A 20,463-nucleotide genomic window follows, 5' to 3' on the forward strand; every position below is an offset into this window, starting at 1 on the left:
ATTGCCACCACTGGGAGCTAGAGACAGTAGTAGCTGGTTAGCTTTCTATCACAACTGAAACAGGGATCAAGGCAAGGTAGTAAGAAGAATGCAATTTTATTTGAAGGGCCAAAGCATGGCATCCTACAAAGAGCAAGAAAAACTGTCAGGGCCAGCAAACTTCTCTCAGCATTATTCTCGGGTTAGTGACCCAAGAACTAGTTTTTTTAATCTCTAACCCTATGACATCTAGCAACCTGGAATTCATTTGTTCTGAAGAGCATGTACTTACATATTACTGAAAGACAGACAGTTCCAAACTACTACCATTCTGCTATAAATAGCAAGCACACACACTTCTGCAATAAAGATTTAAGAACATTTTGACAAAAAAAATCAAGCACTACCAATGATGTGATTCAAGAATTTATTAAGTCATACATGCAAAACATACTAACTGCATTAGCAAAAGATCAATGTAAAAACTTCACAATTTTGCAACTTGATTTTTAAATTTGTTCTAGTGGTTGAAAGGGTGTAGTTCAACATTGTATTCTTGCCAGTTTAGGATGTACAGAACATTGTTAGCACTAAGTTACAGAACCTCACAGACCCAAGTTACCATTACCAGATAAATCAACGTGATGCACAGGTAGGTGAGATAAAGGACAATTGTCAGCATTAGTCATGTTAGTGTTGGGGTACCTGGCAAAGTAATGTTTGAGAAGGTTCATAGCTTAAGGAGGTCTAAAGTATAAACATTACTAAAACTTGTAAACTGTTTCACATGATTTTTACACCTAATGACTAGAAGACTAAAGAAAACGCCTCAGAAAGCACGTAATTTACTGGATCAGAAGTAACAGGAAAATAAGGATATGCTTAAGTTTTCTAATCTACAAAAAAACCACAAAATGCTAATATATCAGAAAGGTTTTAAAATACAAGTTATATTGCTCAATAAGAAGAAATTCTACAAGAAAAGCATTTACTAAATATAACATCTGTGGGAATGACCAGTTCAAAGTTGTGTTAAATGAATGCCCTACTTGAAAATAAATTCAAAAACCTACCTATAAACACCAACCTCTTTTTCACCTACTGCATATTTGTGACAAGTCAATTTTACTGTTACTGATTTTACCTGTGACAAAAAAATCTATTCAGCTTAACCACTCAGTTGACAATGTAGTGTAAATTGGTCTGTACAGTGTCAAAATACTGTCTGGCAATATCACTTGATCAAACCAGATGTGTTTCACTTACCCATCACAATACAATGCTGTCAAGAGGAGTACATATACTTCAGTAAGAATATTTATTTTTAATCACAGCAGCAAGAACTAGATTGTAACTGAGCCCTTACCAGTGATCAACCATTTTTTACTGGGACTCTAAGGTCAGTCATATTGTCAATTATCTTAATCGTTTAGGTTTGATATACAATGCTATGCAACAACCACAGGTTGAGAAAACATTTACATTAGACTGCAACATTTTCCTAAGGATACCGTACTGTTACATATTTGTGAAAAACTAGAGTGTTTTGCATTTCCTACAGACATTAGAGTTTTCATAAAGACAACAGTCTTAAAAATAGTTTAGTGCTTAGTGTTCATAGCACAACAACGCAACTTAATTCAGCGGATAGTTTGGCAACACTTGATTAATCTGAGCAAGAATAGGACTTTAAAAATAAGGCTTTACATAGGTTTGTTATTTTTTAGGATTTCACTTTTAGTAGGATTTGAAAAGCAGTTTTCATACTTTAAACAAATGAAACCATGAAATTGTTGATTGATTCAAAAATTTTATGGAAGAGAACTAATTTATAACAGAAAACTTGGCATTGAATGTGAAATGCTCCCTGGTTCTGAGCAAAGCACACAAGGTTCGGAGTGGGGGTGGGGCAGGGTAACATTTACAGCAGCAGACATTTTCTCTTCCTCTTCTTTACAGGAGGAGGGCAGAGAACTGCTCGAATAGCTTCATCGAACACTGTCTTGAGGCCTCGCTGTGTAAGTGCTGAGCATTCTAGGTATTTCACTGCACCTGCAGAAAGCCAGAAGGTTTGAAGTTACAAAACAATTCTCTACATTGTGCCAAAGATTGCCAAAAACAGAAACAAGGGTGTCAGTTAAAAGCAGTGTCTCCTATACAATGAATTTCAGGTAGAGTCAATGTAATTCAGTAAAAATCATACCAATCTCTTTTGCCATGGCAAGGCCCTGTGGATAGGTGATTGGAGTCAATTTCTTCTCCTTCAGCTTTTCAATAGTGTCTTTATCATCTCTAAGATCAAGTTTGGTACCCACTAGAATGATGGGAGTGTTAGGGCAATGGTGTCGCACCTCTGGATACCACTGCAAAAAAAGGATGCAAGTATGTACTTGGCAATTCAACAGTTAGCAGAAAATTTTCAGTTAAAGTCCATCTGGGCTCAGGAGTGTAATTACAGGCACAGATACCCCAGAATAGGTATACTGGACATTAACAAGACAGAGGGGTGGGTGGGTGGAAGAAATACTCTCCCATATCTTTCAATAAACTGTAAATTGTAAAATCAATGTGTGCCTAAAATGAAATACATCCCCTTGTTCAAGATCCACTGAACATTAAGCATAACAAAGATAGGATCCAAAAGGGGATCCCCCCCACAACAGCTAAATTTTGGCTTTGTGAACCTGGGCCAGCAAGTATGGCATCCAGCATTTAACATCAGAGAGAGACTTAACTCCTTTCTTATCCAGGACAGTTGACTTCTACAGGCTGAAAAATCCTGATGTGGCTTTGCAAAACAAGGAGAAGAGAATACTTTCACGATAATACAGACCATCTGCGACAGCTCTCCATCATGCAGAATGGATAATCTCTCTTTACCAATGGAAACATGACAGGAATAAAATAAGCTTCTGAATGCCAGCTGATTTTCTGGTTACTCAGCAGGCAAAGCCCAGAGCCTAGATCAAGTCTTCCACCATCACCAAAATTTGCCCCTTTTGCCTATGTACTTTCCCAAATTCTTTGCTCTCAAATGTGCCTTTTAGAGCTCCCCGTACCACCTGACACCTTAAAATAGGTTTATAAGATTGTGTATTCCATTTAACCACTGCCTTACATTTTATTTTCCTATCAGTTTTGTCAATTACTTTTTTCCTTACCATCACACATCAAGGAAAAAGATTCTAGTTTGAAATGTAGCAGGTGCACTGCACTGCTAAAAAGAACTTTTAAGATGAATCAACTGACATGGCTGAAAGCAGCAAAATTCTGGATTTTTCCTTTACAGGTAAAGTAGCATTGTTCAATCACAGAAAGAGAAGGTGGGTGAGGTAATATCTTTTATTGGACCAACTTCTGTGGGTGAAGGAGACAAGCTTTTGAGCTGCATAATTTGCAGAGACCTGAAGAAGAGCTCTGTGCAGTTCAAAATCTTGTCTCCTTCACCCACAGAAGTTGGTCCAATAAAAGATATTACCTCACCCACCTCATCTCTCTAATATCCTGGGACCTACGTGGCTACAACACTGCAAACATTGTTCAGTCATGTAATTTAAATGACACCTGCTAAACCCCAACATTACTGATGTCTTCACAAGAATTTCATAAAACATGTGAACCTAGTTTTTCCTTTAATTCCTACTGTAAAGCAAAGAATACAGGCTGTGCCCTAAGAAACAGTACAGTGATTAGTCTCTCCAAGGAAAGAAGGGGACACTAGCCTATACTTACCTTAGCACGGACATTTTCAAAGGATGCAGGACTCACAAGGGAAAAGCAAATTAAGAAGACATCCTACAAAACAAATGTTGAGTTAGGCTAATACAGTAACCCCTGGAGAACAAACGGTATCTTCTTTAATATAAGATCGGTTTCTATTCAGCTACTGGAGGCATCTAGTCAGTAACTGCTAGAATAGTTGTGCTAGCAGCATGTTAGCATTTCAGAATCTTACTCCCAGCACATCTACTCTTGCTAAGCTATTCAAACACTGAAAAAATAGTAGAACTTTGGAGGAGCCCATGACATTTTGATGGAAGAAGTAGAATTTTATGGGTAACAGTAAGAGAAGAGTCACTAGAATTGCAGTCTCTTGTCTCTTTTTCACCTTAGACACAATGAAAGGCCAAGTGATTTAAGATTTAAATAACATCCTGCACTAATGTGCTGGTTGTGTGCTTAAGTAGAAAGTGTTACTGCTCCATTACGTCTGAAAGCAAATCATACCAGTTCAGGGGAGATTTTCTGGTCTGAGGGAATGGGTGCAACGTGGAGTATGGCTCTGAGAAATCACATCAGCTGGTCAGCATTAAATGACTACTTCTATGTAAAATATTCTTAAACCATCTAAGCAGACATTTTCTTGCATCCAGTAAATAATTTCCAGATCATTACTGTTGTGCACAGATTAAATGAATCCTGTGAGAGTTCTCAATCTATTATATAGAATGTTAATGTGAAACACTTTAGCATTTCCCTCCTAGCTAGGATCAGGCATGTAAAAAAAATTGGCATGCAAATTAATCTTACTAGCCACTCCATTCCTTGGTGATTGGATCAGAGAAGAAAGGCCTTTAAAAAAGTCATCCCCTTGCCTTTCAGTTGGGGGGGGGGGGTGAATTTTATTGCAAGGAAGAGATTGGGTGAAAAACAAAATCATCGAGGAAAAGATAGAAGAGATGGGAAATAATAAGGTTAATGTGCAAATGCAACAAAATATAAATGTCAAAGACTGATAAGCTTCATATCCTGATCGCTTCTACATTATTTTAGGAAAGTGTTTAAATTTGGTTAACTAGAAGATTAATTTCTAAATCTGGTCATCTGAAGATCACTGCAATCTTCCTACATAAATCTTACACCTGAATAAAGTATTACACAAAGCTCCAGCGTCCCTTGACCCACTTTTCATATTGGAGTAAATACAAATAAAAAACACAAGTTTATTAAGGAATCAGAGGCATTTCAGAATGTTAGTTGATTGTACTGCATTTCAAGGCTGTCTGTTAGGTTTGCTTCTGACATCTGCACTGCTAAGCACTTGCAACCCAGTCCTTCATGCATCATCCCAGCAAGTTTCCCCAACCATGACACCAGAAGAAGAAAGATGGGCAATATCACATAATATGATACTATGGCCACTACTTCAGTTTTCCAATTCTGCAAGTTTATGGCAATCCCTAGTTCTGCATGTTGTGCAGGTTCACTTCTCCCCTTTACAATTCCAGGTAATCAAATGTTTGAGTGTACAGGAAGTTCTATGGGTTGTTTGCAACTTTCAGGTTACCCTTCTGTATTAAAAATCTTATCCAAAACACAGGAGGAAAACACATTTTATCTGCTTGTTATGCAAGAAAAACTTTACTCTTAAGAAAAGCATTGATTTAAAGAGGTATGATAGTAGTGGGTGCTCAGACCTATAAAGCAATAATAGTGTCCCAAGAGTTAAACTTTAAGTACAAGGGAACAGCTATTGTTCAGTAAAATAGGGGCCAATTTATCACTGTATTATTGTGAGGAAAAACAAGGCAACAGAACTTGGAACTTAAGTTTATTGAAAGCTTTACATACGGCAATAGGTTGATCTTTCAGACTGGAAGTTAAATTGTTATCATTGGTTCCTCCAACCTAATAACAGTATGAGACAAATTAAGTTTAGGAGTAACTTTAACGTAAAGTTTGCTATTACCTGACCATTTCTTCTCTGCATTACTATTCTCACCAATCCTCACAATACAGCTTTTCTTCTCAAAAGAGGATCTCCCTTGGAAGTCACCAGACATCTAGAAAAACCCACTAGAACTACTTCTTCCAAAGCTGTAGATTTAGCTACCCATATTGATAAAGATGATTGGAACAGCAAACACTGCTAAGCATGCTCATCTCTTTAAAAAAAAATAAAAGTTAAGCCACATTGGAGTGGGCAAGAGTCACACAGTAAAAAAATTAGGTAAGAATTTTTCCTCTCATTCATGTGTCACGTTTACCAATCCTCAAAGATTTTCCGTACAGTGAGAACAGAATACATTAAAGCAGTGAAGTTTAAAGTGTGAAAGCGTCAGAACATTGCAGCGCCATGTGAGAAGGAAGTTACTTCTACATCAACTTCTAACACCCAGTCTTTATCAACTCCCATTTCTTTTATTTACTATAACTGATCTGTTGATTGAGTACTAGCCCTAGAAGTTTAAATAGTACCCAGCAGGTTGAACAAACAACCATTTTGTCCCCCTGTACATAGGTTTGGAACATGACCGTTCAATGCACTTTAAAGTTCTACCTTTTCTCACGATTTGGTGGGTTCCCAACGAGCCATTCTCCATGCTGTGATGTCTTTTACAGCAGGAGTTCTCAACCTTTCCAGACTACAGTACCCCTTTCAGGAGTCTGATTTGTCTTGTGTACCCCAAGTTTCACCTCACTTAAAAACTACTTTTTTACAAAATCAGACAAAAATACAAATTAATGAAAAATTGCTTACTTTTTCATTTTTACCATAGTTCTAAAATAAGTTAATTGGAATATAAATATTGTACTTACATTTCAGTTAGCAGTATAAATTAGTGATTATTTGTATGAAATTTTAGTTTGTACTAACTTTGCTAGTGCTTTTTATGTAGCCTGTTGTAAAACTAGGCAAATAACTAGATGAGTTGATGTACACCCTGGAGGGGTACGCGTACCCCTGGTTGAGAACCACCATGTTAAAAGAAAAAAGATGTTGTTAAGGTGCTGAGAGTCTCCTAAACATGCCTGGAAGTTTCACTTGTTTTAAATATCCCACTACTGCTCCTGCATACAAGAAAGTGCATAGATAACTGGAAGTTTTGTAGGGACCATCTATAGTTGACAGGTTAGTGTCAGTCTCTGATCTCATGGTTGAGAAGAAAACCTTATTGTGAGGATTGGTGACCATAGCATATGAATGAAAACGAATATACTACAAAACTTTAAGTTAGCGTTCACTGAGTGAAATCCATCTTATTCAGCAGAGAAATGAAATTATATAAGAAATGAAGTAGTTTTGCATTTTAATATTAGAGAACATGAAATATAGTTTCAGACCATTTATAATAGCTAGTAATTACTATGAAAAAGCTGCAGTAACTGCAAGTTTACCACTTTCTTCTAGCTGAAGGACAGTTCCATCCGATAAAGTCTAGCTCAAAACAAGACCATTGAGTTTGGCAAAAAATAGCTTCAGGAAACTAGTATCTAAAGAGATTAGCTGAGCTGTGGTGGCAACTACACTTGAGAGAACAGAGCAGACTACTTCATCTTCCATATACAGGAGGAACAAGGCACAGTCTATGTAGATTCAGGATTTAACTAGTTGCAAGGAATGAAACCACAAATACATTTCTCCTGATGTTATAATCAAAATTACAAGTGTATCATAAATACTCTTGACCTGAAATAACTTAAGAGCTCTAACATACCCCATGTCAACCCCAAGAAAAGAGTGTGGCTCTTTCACATTTAATACCATCTTCCAAATCAAATGAGAAGCTGAATGACATCAAGTGCTTAGCAAGAAGTGTCAGACTGGAGCCAAACAGCATGCCCGAAAACCAGATCTTGCTTTTGGTGGGATGCGAACTTAATCAATCAACAGACTTGCTATTGAGATTACTCAATTCATCAAAATTTATTTTTCAATTAAATATTCTAGTGGGTCTCCAACTGCATATAAAGCCAGCATGCCTCAGTGTATGAAAAAAGTGTGTGTGAAGGTTTCAACATCTCTTCAATTGCAGACAGATAGAAGACCCAAGTATTATAGCTGCAGCATTCAGATGAAACTTGCCAGAGTTCAATTTTACCATTAAATTTGATATCTTAATATGAAGAAGTGTTAAAAATCTTAGTATGATTCAAGAAAGAAGCAATCAGACATTTATAGGGCTATTTAGGCTATACGCATGCTTCAAATATCTCATAGTATAAGTCTTACTGTTTGTGGATAGGATAATGGACGTAATCTGTCATAGTCCTCTTGTCCAGCTGTATCCCACAAACCCAGGTTGACTGGTTTTCCATCAACCATTACATTAGCAGAGTAGTTGTCAAAGCTACAGAATTAAAAAAAAAAAAGATTAGTTGAAGTGTTTCTAGTGAATAATAGCAAGCCAATACATTTATCTTTTACAGTAAACTACAAAAGCTGAGATATTCTGTAAAGTCCTAGTCACAAAGATTACAGATGGAAAAAGTCAAACTCTACTCCATCTATCTCCGCCATCATATACAGTCCCAGTATAAATTGATTAGTGAGCAGAGTGGAAGTGAGCTGATCAAAAATGTATAATAAATACTACATGGATACCACCACATATGACAGACAACAAATATAAAAGTTAGCCCAAGAAGCCAAAAGTACTTTTAAATAATTAGATGCTGAGTTAAGCTTTTATTAAGAGAAAACTAAAAGGTGATGTTTTCAACTGATTTACACAATTAAAAACCACCACCACTAACGGTGGCTAGTATACAGAGTTTGACAGAAATTAGTTCATAGGGTTTTATTGATATACTTACACAGTGGGTATGTATTCTCCGGGAAATGCATTGGTTGTGTAACTGATGAGTAGGCATGTTTTACCTACAGCACTGTAAAAGAGAAAGGGTATTCATGGTTAAGTGCTCTCTCTTACATGCAAGGGAGAATAAACAGCCCTTCAACAGAAACCATTTCATTTTGCCATTCGAAGCAAGATTAAGCTCAAACTTGAATAGTCAGTGCTCAATGTTCTGTGACTTTCCAATAGTAAAAACATCAGTCAGAAGATAAACTTAAGCTCAGTGGCAGACAGAACCAAATAATGTAAGAGCTCCTAAAATATGAAGGGGCAATAAAAAGTAACCAGACTTTGTTTGGATTTTAGCTACAAAAAGAGGCATATGTCTTAGACAGAAAACCAAGCTCTATCATTTGACCAATTTCACTCCCTGAACAGTACTGCGATAGCTATCATTAGCACAAAGTTCTTGAAATTCATAAAACTGAAAGGAATATCTCCCCTCACCCTTCATACAACTCAAAGTTGACTAGTTATTCCTTTTATAAGACTCAACTTTATTTTCCTAACACCAGTTAACTTTTAAGAAACGATGGCCAATTTCTTATCAAAATGCCACATTATAGGGGTTGGGGAAACAGGAGTAGCAGTCCTCACCAACATTTGCTAAAATGGCAGAATGAGATCCTGTATGCCAGGGGTAGGCAACCTATGGCACACGTGCCGAAGGCAGCACGCAAGCTGATTTTCAGTGGCACTCACACTGCCTGGGTCCTGTCCACCGGTCTGGGGAGCTCTGCATTTTAATTTAATTTTAAATGAAGTTTCTTAAACATTTTAAAAACTTTATTTACTTTACATACAACAATAGTTTATTTATATATTATAGACTTATAGAAAGAGACCTTCTAAAAACATAGAAATGTATTACTGGCACGCAAAACCTTAAATTAGAGTGAATAAATGAAGATTCGGCACACCGCTTCTGAAAGGATGCCGACCCTTGCTGTATGCAGTATCACTTCCTTAGAAACCCACAGACATATCATGGAAAACTCATTTAGGGCTAATTCTATCCTAACATTGAATCCAGGTTACACAACGATTCTCCCACAAAAAAACCCAAACTCCTTCAGATAACTGGGGAGAAAACCTATGCTCTGGGTTTCTTTGAAAGCTCCCTTCTCCCCAGCATTAACTAAACTCAAATATTAAGGCAGGTAGCTGATCTTTGGTAACAGGTTCAATTAACAAGGTTTGGGATAATTAAGGTTTGACTATATAACTTTTTTTTTTGAGAGAGAGAGAGAGAGAGAAATTTCATAAAAATTAGGTTTCTAATGCTTAAGAGTTCATCTGGTCCAGATACTTGTTCCTCATTTGAAGATTATAATCCTTTGATATTATAACATTTTCCAGAGGATCACTTCACAATTAGTTGTTGCAGAGAAGATAATATCAGGGGATTATGTTCTTCCTGATGCTTACTCCTCACTTGAACAGATGAACTTCTATTCAAAAGGCAAAGTATTTTCAGGCAATGTTTTATCACCAAATACTGATTGTCCAAAATGTATTCATCAGCAGCATTTTAATCCTTACTGTACTTCCACTACACTATGACTCATGCAACTCTTATACTTTGTGCATCTCATATTGGTAAGAAACTCATTAAAGTCAGGTTATCTGCTGTAAAGTCTTACCTTAGTACTTAGTTGTTACACAAAGAAATCCTAGCAACTAATCAATACTACTGCTAAAAATGTCCTTAGTTTCTGCATGAGGAAAGATATTACTGCAAGGATTACAAAAGGATTTTAGTCAGGGGCCTTAATATACATAGGCTTTCTGGCTCTAAAACATTCTGAGTTAACACCCGTGGCAGTTTTATCATATTTACTATCACCGTCATGACTACATATTTTGTCTGGTTTGTGAAAGCATCTAGTTACTTTAATGTGGATTTCCTCTTTCCCTTCCAAGGGTAAAAAGACCTTGTTTGAATATTTTTATAATCTTTGCAATTGTCAACACCTACTATTGCTACTAATCATCTCTAGTGATTCAAAAATGAAAGCAGGTTAGGTGGACCCTGTGCTCTGTCAGAGATAGAAGTTACTGTGTACACCGCAACTCTGCCTGCAACAGGTTCCTCCAAAACACTTCCTTAATCAATTCATCAATACTTTGTTTGCTTGACAAGCCATTCAATTGTTCTTAATGACAGAAAACTAGAATCTTCAGCGAGACCGTTGTGATCTGCCCATACTAGTGCCTGTCCGGGAATTTATCCCACAGGTCCATATGTAATTTTTAACTGTTTCTGACTCAGGGCTTGTCTACACTGGCAATTTACAGCAGTGCAACGTTCTTGCTCAGGGGTGTGAAAACACACCCCAGTGAGCCCAGCAAGTTTCAGTGTTGTAAAGCGTCAGTGTAGACAGCACCCCCAGCGCTGGCAGCTGTGCCCCTCGTGGATGTGGGTTTTTTAGAGTCCTGGGAGACCTCTCTCCCAGCGCTCTGCCGTGACCACACAAGCCATGTTAAAGGACTGCCGCGGCAGCACTTTAGCGTTGCCAGTGTAGACTAGCCCTCAGTGGCAGGTTGACGCACAGCATAATGCTCAATCTGCTGTAGCTTTTTGTCCCACCTAATAAAGTTTTCTCTCATTACTCTGATATAAACTCTTATAATTTGATGATATAAATCAATTGTTCCCACTAATTTTGAAGCAGTAAGGAAAGTCTAAATTTCAACTGCCTGTTATATTAGCTGCAATTTCCTCTTGAAATTTGCACTGTGTTTTGTGCTCAAATTCACCTCTAATTTATGGCATTAAATTCTGTATTTGGTAAGCCTCAGTTTTGCATATTTTACTGTAGTAGATGTCTTTAAGATGTAGGCAAAAAAGTGGCCTAGCAATTTGTCAATCAGGAACACATGTGGGAAGCTGGGATTTGCATCAGGATCTGGAAGTTAATGAGAGTGGACCAGGGATGGATTATCCCTGGGCAGCCAGTAAATGCTTACTTCAAGGATTCACTTCAGTGGCATATTGAAATGAAGCAGAAACAGCTCCAGTTTATCATTATGAAAACAGAGGCAGTCAAGTTGCATCCTTCATGGCAGTCCTAAAAGTTTAGCATTCACAGCATATAACAGAGAAACAATGAGGTGTATGTAAATAAAAGGAAAGAGGGGTAAAGTCTAGTCAGTCGAGCTCAGGACTAAGAGCCAGAGACTCCCAAATTCTAATCCCAACTGTAATACAGTGCCCTGGAGCAAATCACAGACCCTTTTGCAGTTTTCCCAACCTGTGAAGTAGAGATAATTACTTACCTCACTGGGTGGTTGTGAGGAATAATGTTTGCAAAGTGATTTTAAGATGAACATCACTTAAATTCTAAATATTATAAGTCTTTGTACACAAATGGGGAATTTCAAGGTGTTTTGGAGTAAACCAGCATTCTCTGAAAACAGGAGCATATTGTATTGTTTTAATATCATTAAACCAATTGATTATTCTTAGACTTCTATACCTGTAAGAGTCTGAGTCCAGTATATTAACACTTCCAAAAAGGAAATTGTAAAGGATATGTATGGACCCAGGCCTTTCAGAGTGCCACAGAATAGGAATAGAATAGGTCCAGATTATAAAGAAGTCATCAAGGCTTTAAACCGTAGAAGTTCTGGAGCACCAACGTCCCATATTCTATGGGAGGCTTCCTTAGGATTCAGCGGCAATACTGTCTTAAGATTACAGAGCATGTTTCACCTGATGCCCCATTCTCAATAGGTCCCATAAGACATCAATAAGTATAAACAATTTGAATATAAAATTTAAGATGACTGGTTTGATAGGTATTGAAAACTAAGACTATTCCATTCATTATTTGCAACAGTGAATGAAGAGCAATTTTCCGCCCTCACGTCTTCCTTTCCAACTCACTGTGCAGTGGGAATGGTGAGTCTGCTGTGGGTTATTCAGAGCATCCCAGGAAGGTGGTGGTGAAAGATTTCATTCCAAGCTTAAAAGAATTAAAAGAACTGCCTGGTGCTATAAAGCCATACAACAATCAGGCTAAGTCATTAAATCAACAAGAAAAAACAAGTTCAACAGCCCTGTGTTTCAGACTTGTTCCATTCTATGTTTCCTGCCTCTCTAGCCTCTTGGCTCTGTGCCCTATGAATCAGATGTGTATGGTTACCAACTCAGAAATAAATCTTTAATGCCTACCTTTGCTGTGCTAACCTACATTACATTTATTCCTCATCTCCTGTTTCAATATTATGTTAACACATTTCATTTGCAAAGTGCTTGGAGTCTGAATGAAGGCAACTCTTCTTGGGAAGAGCTGTAATCATATAGTGAGTGGCAATCCCTTATACACAGAAACCTTAGATTGAGATGTATTAATAGAATGACTAATTGGGGGAAAATGACTAATCTGAAAATGGTCAACAAAATTTCTAGCAACTATGGCCTTCCAATCCTATCAACAGAAGTTAATAACATCAGGCTGTAACAAGACTTATAGAAAGATACCTTCTAAAAACGTTAAAATGTATTCCTGGCACGTGAAACCTTAAATTAGAGTGAATAAATTAAGATTCAGCACACCACTTCTGAAAGGTTGCTGACCCCTGGCCTAGAGACTCTGATGGGAGCTTTTATTTGAAATAATCAAATATCTTATTCTACCAGTTCTGAGAACTAAATCCTAAGTTTCTTTCCCAAAAGGCACTATTCTAGATAAACCAGAATTCTACCAAGTTGTAATTTTTAAATTCAAAAGAGTGTTGTAACAGCAGCTCCCCAAATTCCAGCCCCCAACAGCCTCTCTAGTGGCCCCAAAGTTGACAGACAGACTGCTATGGATGGGAAAGGTTGAAGTATTCAGCAGAATGAAAATTAAAGAAGCATCATACTACAGGAATGCTTCACTACCGGAAACAACTTAGAATATTTGCACTGAACTAAAACAAGCCAATTGTCTTTGTTTTAAAGGGATATTGCCAAGTTAATATTTTTTTAAATTTGCTTTGTTCTATTGATATCTTAGATCAACTGAAAGGTTTACGTCTCACTATTTATTTTGTTTACTTTCTGTACTTCATTGAGCTTGGACAATGAAGCTACAATTGGCTTTTATGCACTAGAACAATGCCTCCATATTGATTTAAATCCGAGCAAAAAACTGAACTTTTTTTACAGTTAAGTTTCTACTAGTTTTTTAAAATCTTGGGTCTTAGAGTAATACAGTATTGTTTATTCTTACGTATAGTGCCCTAAACACTTCAGTAGGAAAAACATTTTTAAGTATATAACAAGAACTATACGTTTGTGGCCTAACCTACCTGATATTTTACTAAATTTAAGGGTTAGTAATTTGCAAGATGAAACTCAGCTTTCCTTCTGGGAGAATTTTTACAGCTAAGTTAAAAAATCTCAGAAGACAATTTATAATAGAAAAGCTAACCATTAACTATCAAACATATCACAGCTTTGATTTATACTAAATATCGACTTCCAGTCAATGAAAATCTTTGTGTTAAGGAAAGCAATTTCAACTGCATTCACTAAAGGAAAGCCACTGATTCACTGCTTCAGTTGTAAGTATATATTAAGGATGACAAAAACCCTTACAATACAAGGAGAGGTCTGGCTGTTTCTGTGGTGCCTAGTAATCAGTTTCCTTCCACTGCAGAACTGTCCCCTCTCATTAGATGAAACCGCTCAGGATTCCATAACAATAACCAGTTGCTTTCCTAACTGAAGCATCTAAACAAGCCTGAATGAAAGCAAAATACTCTGCTAAAAATAACTTGTGTCACTGCTTTTGTACCAAATTCTCATCTTCAATAAGAATTCCTTATAAATAATCAATATTGAAGTAAGTAGCAGAAAAGTGTTGCACATTATACAATCTTATTTCTCTGCATAATAAAATAATTCGGAAAGCAACAGTTGCCATCTATCACTCCGAAACAATCTTCATATTAAAGATAGATACAAGGCCAAAAATATGAGAGCAAAAACATCATGTACGTAGAAACTGGTGTGCTTTTCTAACCAACTGTGTGACCAATAAATATCGGTTCAGGCATGAAGTCTAAGGCACATATAACCAGGTACACATATGGTATGCAAAAGACAAACAGTCCATAAATGTTTCAGAGTAGCAGCCGTGTTAGTCTGTATCCGCAAAAAGAAGAACAGGAGTACTGGTGGCACCTTAGAGACTAACAAATTTATTAGAGCATAAGCTTTCGTGGACTACAGCCCACTTCTTCGGATGCATATAGAATGGAACATATATTGAGGAGATATATATACACACATACAGAGAGCATAAACAGGTGGGAGTTGTCTTACCAACTCTGAGAGGCCAATTAATTAAGAGAAAAAAAACTTTTGAAGTGATAAACATTGAATCTATCTCCCCTTGTAAGTATTCTCACACTTCTTAACTGTCTGTACTGGGCTAGCTTGATTATCACTTCAAAAGTTTTTGGCCTCTCAGAGTTGGTAAGACAACTCCCACCTGTTTATGCTCTCTGTATGTGTGTATATATATCTCCTCAATATATGTTCCATTCTATATGCATCCGAAGAAGTGGGCTGTAGTCCACGAAAGCTTATGCTCTAATAAATTTGTTAGTCTCTAAGGTGCCACCAGTACTCCTGTTCTTCTTTCCATAAATGTTGAAATTTAGTAGAAGCAATGACACATGTACATTTATATATTCTGGTTTGTTTTTTCTAGCAGAATTTGGCAAAGAATACACAAATTAATATGTATATGTAAGCAAATCAGGATCTCAGTTATATAGTTTAATATTATTAAACTATAAGGCTTCCATATATATTTTTAAATCATTTTTAGATATTTCTTCTAGATCACCTGATAAGCTGGTTCTTTAAAAAAAAGCAGCAAGTTAAATATCAAAACACAGAATTAGGTAATTAAATATGGAAAAATGCAACCATGGACTTAAAGAGCTATCAAAATGGGAACACACAGATCAAGATCCCATTGAGACAGCAAAGTTTCTGAAGTACATGCATTAAGAAAGGCAAACAAATTGAATGTGTCAGCCCATCTCTCAAAAGCATATACAAAATTTAAGCAAATTAAATCATTTTAGTTTTCAAGAAAGTTAAAAGAAAAATAATTCTGAAAATGGTTGCAGTGAGATTATACTTATATAGGACCATATTGTTGTTGTTTCTCTAATACGTTGTATACTTTTTGTTGAATGAGCCACTATACACAACATGGTTTCCTTCTATTCAACATTATAAAGTGTTTTTCAAAACATGGAAAATAGCATTTAAATTTATTATCAGCAACACTAGGTCTGGCAAAATTTGTTTAAATACAATTTGCTATGTTAAGCTAGTCAGATTTTTATAAATGAAAACCGTTTGTAAAATGTGTAATATGAACAATTGACCTATTTATTAACCATTCATATTGTACACAATCACAATGTAAGTATTGTTACGATTAGCTTGTAAATTATTAACACATTATGAAGAGTTTGTATATAAATGATTATACTTGTTTGCTCTTTATTCATCAGATTTTAAAAGTTAATAGGAAAAAAATTGCTAAGAATACAAGAGCTGCCATACTTGGTAAGACCAATGGTCCATCTAGTTCAGTATCCTGTCTCCAACAGTGGCCAGGACCAGAGCTTCAGAGAGAAAGTACAGAACAGAGCAATTCTGGAGTGATACGCTCCTGTTTTCTTGCAGTCAGAGGTTAAGGGTAGCTCCGAGCATGGGTTGCATCCCTGACCATCTTGGCTAACAGCTATTGACAGACCAATCCTTCATGAATTTATCTTATTCTTTTTTGAACCCAGGTAGATTTCATTCTTTCAGAACATTTAACGCAGACAAAATATTCACTTTAATAAAATATTTTAGACAAAGAATTAAGATGTTGATTTAAAAATCAAAGTTAATTTACTCTATTATATTAACTTAAGCTAAGTGAAAGAATGATCTGTTATTCCTACCAGTGCCAATGAATTACAGCACTATAAGAGTCTTGTCAAATATGTCAAGACTCCATTCTTGTGTAGCACAAGCAATAAGAGCAAGCCAGGTATCTCACATGAATTTTGAAATTCAACATTTGTTAAAAGTTATTTTAAATAGTCTAAACGTTAATGAAAACTAATCATTCCCAAGTAACATGATGAAAACCACATTAAATGACACAGGGCGGATGGTGATTTCTTCTAGCTGTACTTACGCTTCTCAGTCTATCTACACTGGGTTGCTGTGATGTCCAATTATGCTTAGACTACACTGGGATTTTTGTTTCTATGAAAAAAAAAACTGCATAAAACAAGTCTTGTTCTCCAGCTGGCCTGTGATGCTCCGTGAGCTCTGACATCTAGTAAGAAAAAAAATGCTTCCAAGATGCTGGGAAGACCTTCCCATTGTGAAGCCTATTCAACATCATTCAGCACTAAAACACACAATACACACCTTCCAACATGTTCTTTACAAAGGAAGAACTATGCATAAACTCGGGTTCAATCCCATTACAAATAATATCAGAAAGTTATTTCTACTATAATAACAGGGCATTCAAAGTACCACAGGTGTACACAGTTCTTTACAGACAATGAATATATGACAGGTTGATAATTTTTTGCATTATAATAGCACATACCGGCTCCAGTTAGGACCAGGTCCCTACCTTACTAGCTACAAACATAGTAAAATACAGTCCTTGCCCTGCAGAGATCACAATCTACTCTGACTTTATAATCTAAATCAGTTCTCAAACTTCAGCAACCTGAGGACCCTCACTTTGATTCAAAAATTTTGGAGGACCCCCAAGCCTCTCCGCTCAGCCCCAGGCCCTGCCCCCACTCCACCCCTTCCCCTAAGGTCCCACACCTTCCTGCCTCCTGATTACTCCATCCCCCCTCCCTCTGTCACTCACTCTCCACCACCTTCAAACACTTTCATCAGACTGGGGCAGGGGTCTGGGATGTAGGAGGGGGTAAGAGGTGCTGGCTGTGGGAGGGAGTTTGGGTGTGGGAGGGGGAGAGGGCTCTGGGAGGGAGTTTGGGTGCGGGGTCTGGGCTGGAGCAGGAGATTGGGCTGCAGGAGGGGATGAAAGATGTGGGCTCCGGCTGGGCAGCACTTATCTTGGGCAGCTCCCGAAAGCGACCAGCACATCTCTCTGACAGCGGCTCCTACTCAGGGGGCCTCCGCACACTGCCCCTGCACACAGGCACCGCTGCCACAGTTCCCAGCCAATGGGAGCTGCAGAGTTGGTGCTCGGGGACTACGCGGAGACCCACGCTTCCCCTGGGGCCGCATAGATGTGCCAGCCGCTTCTGGCAGTGGCACGGGGCCAGGGTACGCAGGGAGCCTGGCTTAGCCTTGCTGCGCCACTGGACTTTTAGCGCCCAAAATCTCCTGGTTTAGCTTCAGTAGCCTCCAGGAGATAGAGGGAGGACTAGATCAGCAGGGGCCGCAGACCCCAGTTTGAGAAACGCTGATCTACATTTTAATCTTTGGCTGTAAAAGCATAGATCTATCAAAACAATGAATCCGAAGAAGTGGGCTGTAGTCCACGAAAGCTTATGCTCTAATAAATTTGTTAGTCTCTAAGGTGCCACAAGTACTCCTGTTCTTTTTACAACTGCCAGTGTTTATTACTACTATAATTAAGTCCTATTAAAGAGATGTTAGAGATAAAGTAACTGAATGTAAAACTTATACTTTCAACAGTACCTTTATTATAAAACTTTAAAGTAGGAATGAACTGTTTAAACTATACATGACAAATCTAATTAGGGAGCAGGGAAAACAGCTGTGTCCATTGCTAAACCAATTGTGGTTTAGAAGCAGTCAGGAATAAGAGAATAGCCCTACAATAACTTGGGGAAGTGGCCATCTCTTTGACAGCATCAAAATGAAGTGCACACCCTTGCACACTAACATATAGGGAAGGCCCCAATTTTTGTAAGCATAAATACTATGTATCAAGTCACCATCCGACCATCCACCTTTGGGATACCTGTCCATTCACCGCATAAACACAGAGCTCTAGGGCACCCGCCATTCACCAAAGTCCTTATAGGAGCCTGGGAACACCCTTATTTCCTAGCAATTCTGAAGCCATCCCCTTATGCCATATCTCTCACTTCCCCATTTGCCAATATGAATAGACAGACCACCACCCCGGCATACATAACGTCCCCTGGTGGCTCTGCTTCTACACATCTCCCAACATGTACCCACAACCCCGAAATAACCTGCCACTGCCAACACTCATACAGAGTACCCCACTTACACAATTCTGGGGGGGAGGAGGGGGCGGGCGCTTTGTATCAATGTCATCCAGCACTAGCATGGGGAGCCATCAATTTCTTGCACAGTTATTTACACCACCACCTACTTCAGAATACCCTATACACGCAGCCCTTCCCACCAGGGAGCCCTGGGAATTGGGCTGGGACTGGGTGTGGAAAGCTTGTGCGGGGGGGAGAAAGAGAGGTGGGCCCCCAGGGAGCGGAGCGGAGAGGCCCGGCCCGGCCCGGCCCCCCTTTGGAGGGGAGGAACGAGTCCCGCCCTGGCCACCCCACGGGAGGGACCTCTGGGAGCGGGGGGTGAAGAGAGGCCCGCCCCGGCCACCCCACGGGTGGGGACCCCTGGGAACGGAGGAGAGGAGAGAGGCGCGCCCCGGCCACCCCATGGGGGGGACGGACCCCCGGGGAGCGGGTGGAGAGAGGGGGCCCCCGCCACCCCACGGGTGGGGACACGCGGAGAGGGAGACCCGCCCTGGCCACCCCACGCGGGGGGACCCCGGAGAGCGTGAGGGGAGGGTGTGGTCAGGTCCCACCCGGGGACGGAGAAGCAGCGCTCTGGACTTACCCGTCTCCCACCACCACACACTTGATGGCCTGCATCGGGGCTGCTAAGGGGCCGAGTCTCTGCGGCGCCTGCTGCTACCTTGTTGGGAAGGTCCGTGAGGCTAGGGGCGCGCGGGTCCGCACCGGCGTCTGGCCGCCTCCGCCCTCAGTGCCTGGAAGCGGGGAAGAGGCAGCGGCCACCACCCAAAGCTGGGAGAGCCGAGCGCTGCAAGGAAACAGGAAGCTCCCGATCCGCTCACATCCGGCCTCGCTGCGCTCGGCACCGCCTGCCCCGCCTTTGGAACCGCTCGACTCCCCCCGCCCGGTCTGCAACGCGGCTTCGGAGCCGTTCGGAAAAGCTCGGGTTCTCTCTCCCGAGGGCAGCCGCAACTTCGTTAGTGTTCGGCAACACGTGATTCACAGCGGGCTTGGCTTCGGCCATCTTCGGCACTGCTCGGGCGTCCCCCTCCGAAAATAACGGCTTCGGATACGCTCGGTGTCCCTTCCCTTACCTCAAACGAGGGGGGGCCGCCATGTTTGTGCTACTAACCTAGTCAGGGAACGCGGGGGAGGGGGAGAACTAGCCTCTCGCTCCTGCTCTCGCCTCAGCCTCCTCATGAACAGTGTGACCCAGAGGGCCTTATCTGGGCAGTCCTAGTGCGACATGGGGTCCTGCTATGGGCCCGTCTCCCATCTCTCGTGAGACTGAAAGTCACCATGTCTGGGCATCATAGCTCAGCTGGGGTTGCCAATTTTGGTTGGATATATTTCTGGAGATTTCATTACATCACATCACATGACATAATCTTTAATTAAACATTAATCTTTAATTCCTGGATATTCCAGGCCAATCCTGGAGGCTTGGCAACCCTAATCTCAGTATGTGGCCAACACACTGGCATACACACCTCTATTACGAGGGAGCCTTTTCCATCGTGCCTTCTTGTAATGTGACGTGGTGTCATATCCTGACCTAGTACTACGAGTGACCATGCCTCCCTGTCATGAAGGCCCTAGGGGAACCCCTTTATCAGGAGGGTCATTGCTAGGGTTGCCAACCCTCCAGGATTTGCCT

The 20,463-nt window shown here is 39.7% G+C and overlaps 1 protein-coding gene across 2 annotated transcripts; it reads right to left on the reverse strand.

Annotated features, from left to right (window-relative positions):
• Window positions 1-392: 392 nt before the first annotated feature.
• RAC1 (Rac family small GTPase 1) lies at window positions 393-20,129 on the reverse strand. Of its 2 annotated transcripts, XM_065558974.1 has the most exons (7): window positions 19,411-19,722; window positions 8,518-8,589; window positions 7,934-8,051; window positions 5,551-5,607; window positions 3,712-3,774; window positions 2,183-2,342; window positions 393-2,031 (listed from the first exon to the last, which is right to left on the reverse strand). In XM_065558974.1, the coding sequence occupies exons 1-7, from the start codon at window positions 19,443-19,445 to the stop codon at window positions 1,901-1,903; spliced, it is 636 nt and encodes a 211-aa protein (XP_065415046.1). In that variant the 5' UTR covers window positions 19,446-19,722; the 3' UTR covers window positions 393-1,900. The 2 variants fall into 2 exon arrangements, with proteins under 2 accessions (XP_065415046.1, XP_008162862.1); XM_008164640.4 differs by lacking the exon at window positions 5,551-5,607 and having other exon boundaries at window positions 19,411-20,129.
• Between the last annotated feature and the right edge of the window lie 334 nt (window positions 20,130-20,463).

This window comes from Chrysemys picta, chromosome 10 (genome assembly GCF_011386835.1).
Source record: "Chrysemys picta bellii isolate R12L10 chromosome 10, ASM1138683v2, whole genome shotgun sequence".
Lineage (NCBI taxonomy): Eukaryota > Metazoa > Chordata > Testudines > Emydidae > Chrysemys > Chrysemys picta.

Bases quoted from the DNA above. Each gene is read 5' to 3' on its own strand.
- RAC1 (XM_065558974.1), bottom strand. From the start codon at position 19,445: ATGCAGGCCATCAAGTGTGTGGTGGTGGGAGACGG. The intron at 5,608-7,933 runs GTAAGACTTATA...TACTGTTATTAG, and splicing joins CATTATCCTATCCACAAACA to GTTGGAGGAACCAATGATAA. The intron at 2,343-3,711 runs GTAAGTATAGGC...CTTTTTTTGCAG, and splicing joins TTGAAAATGTCCGTGCTAAG to TGGTATCCAGAGGTGCGACA.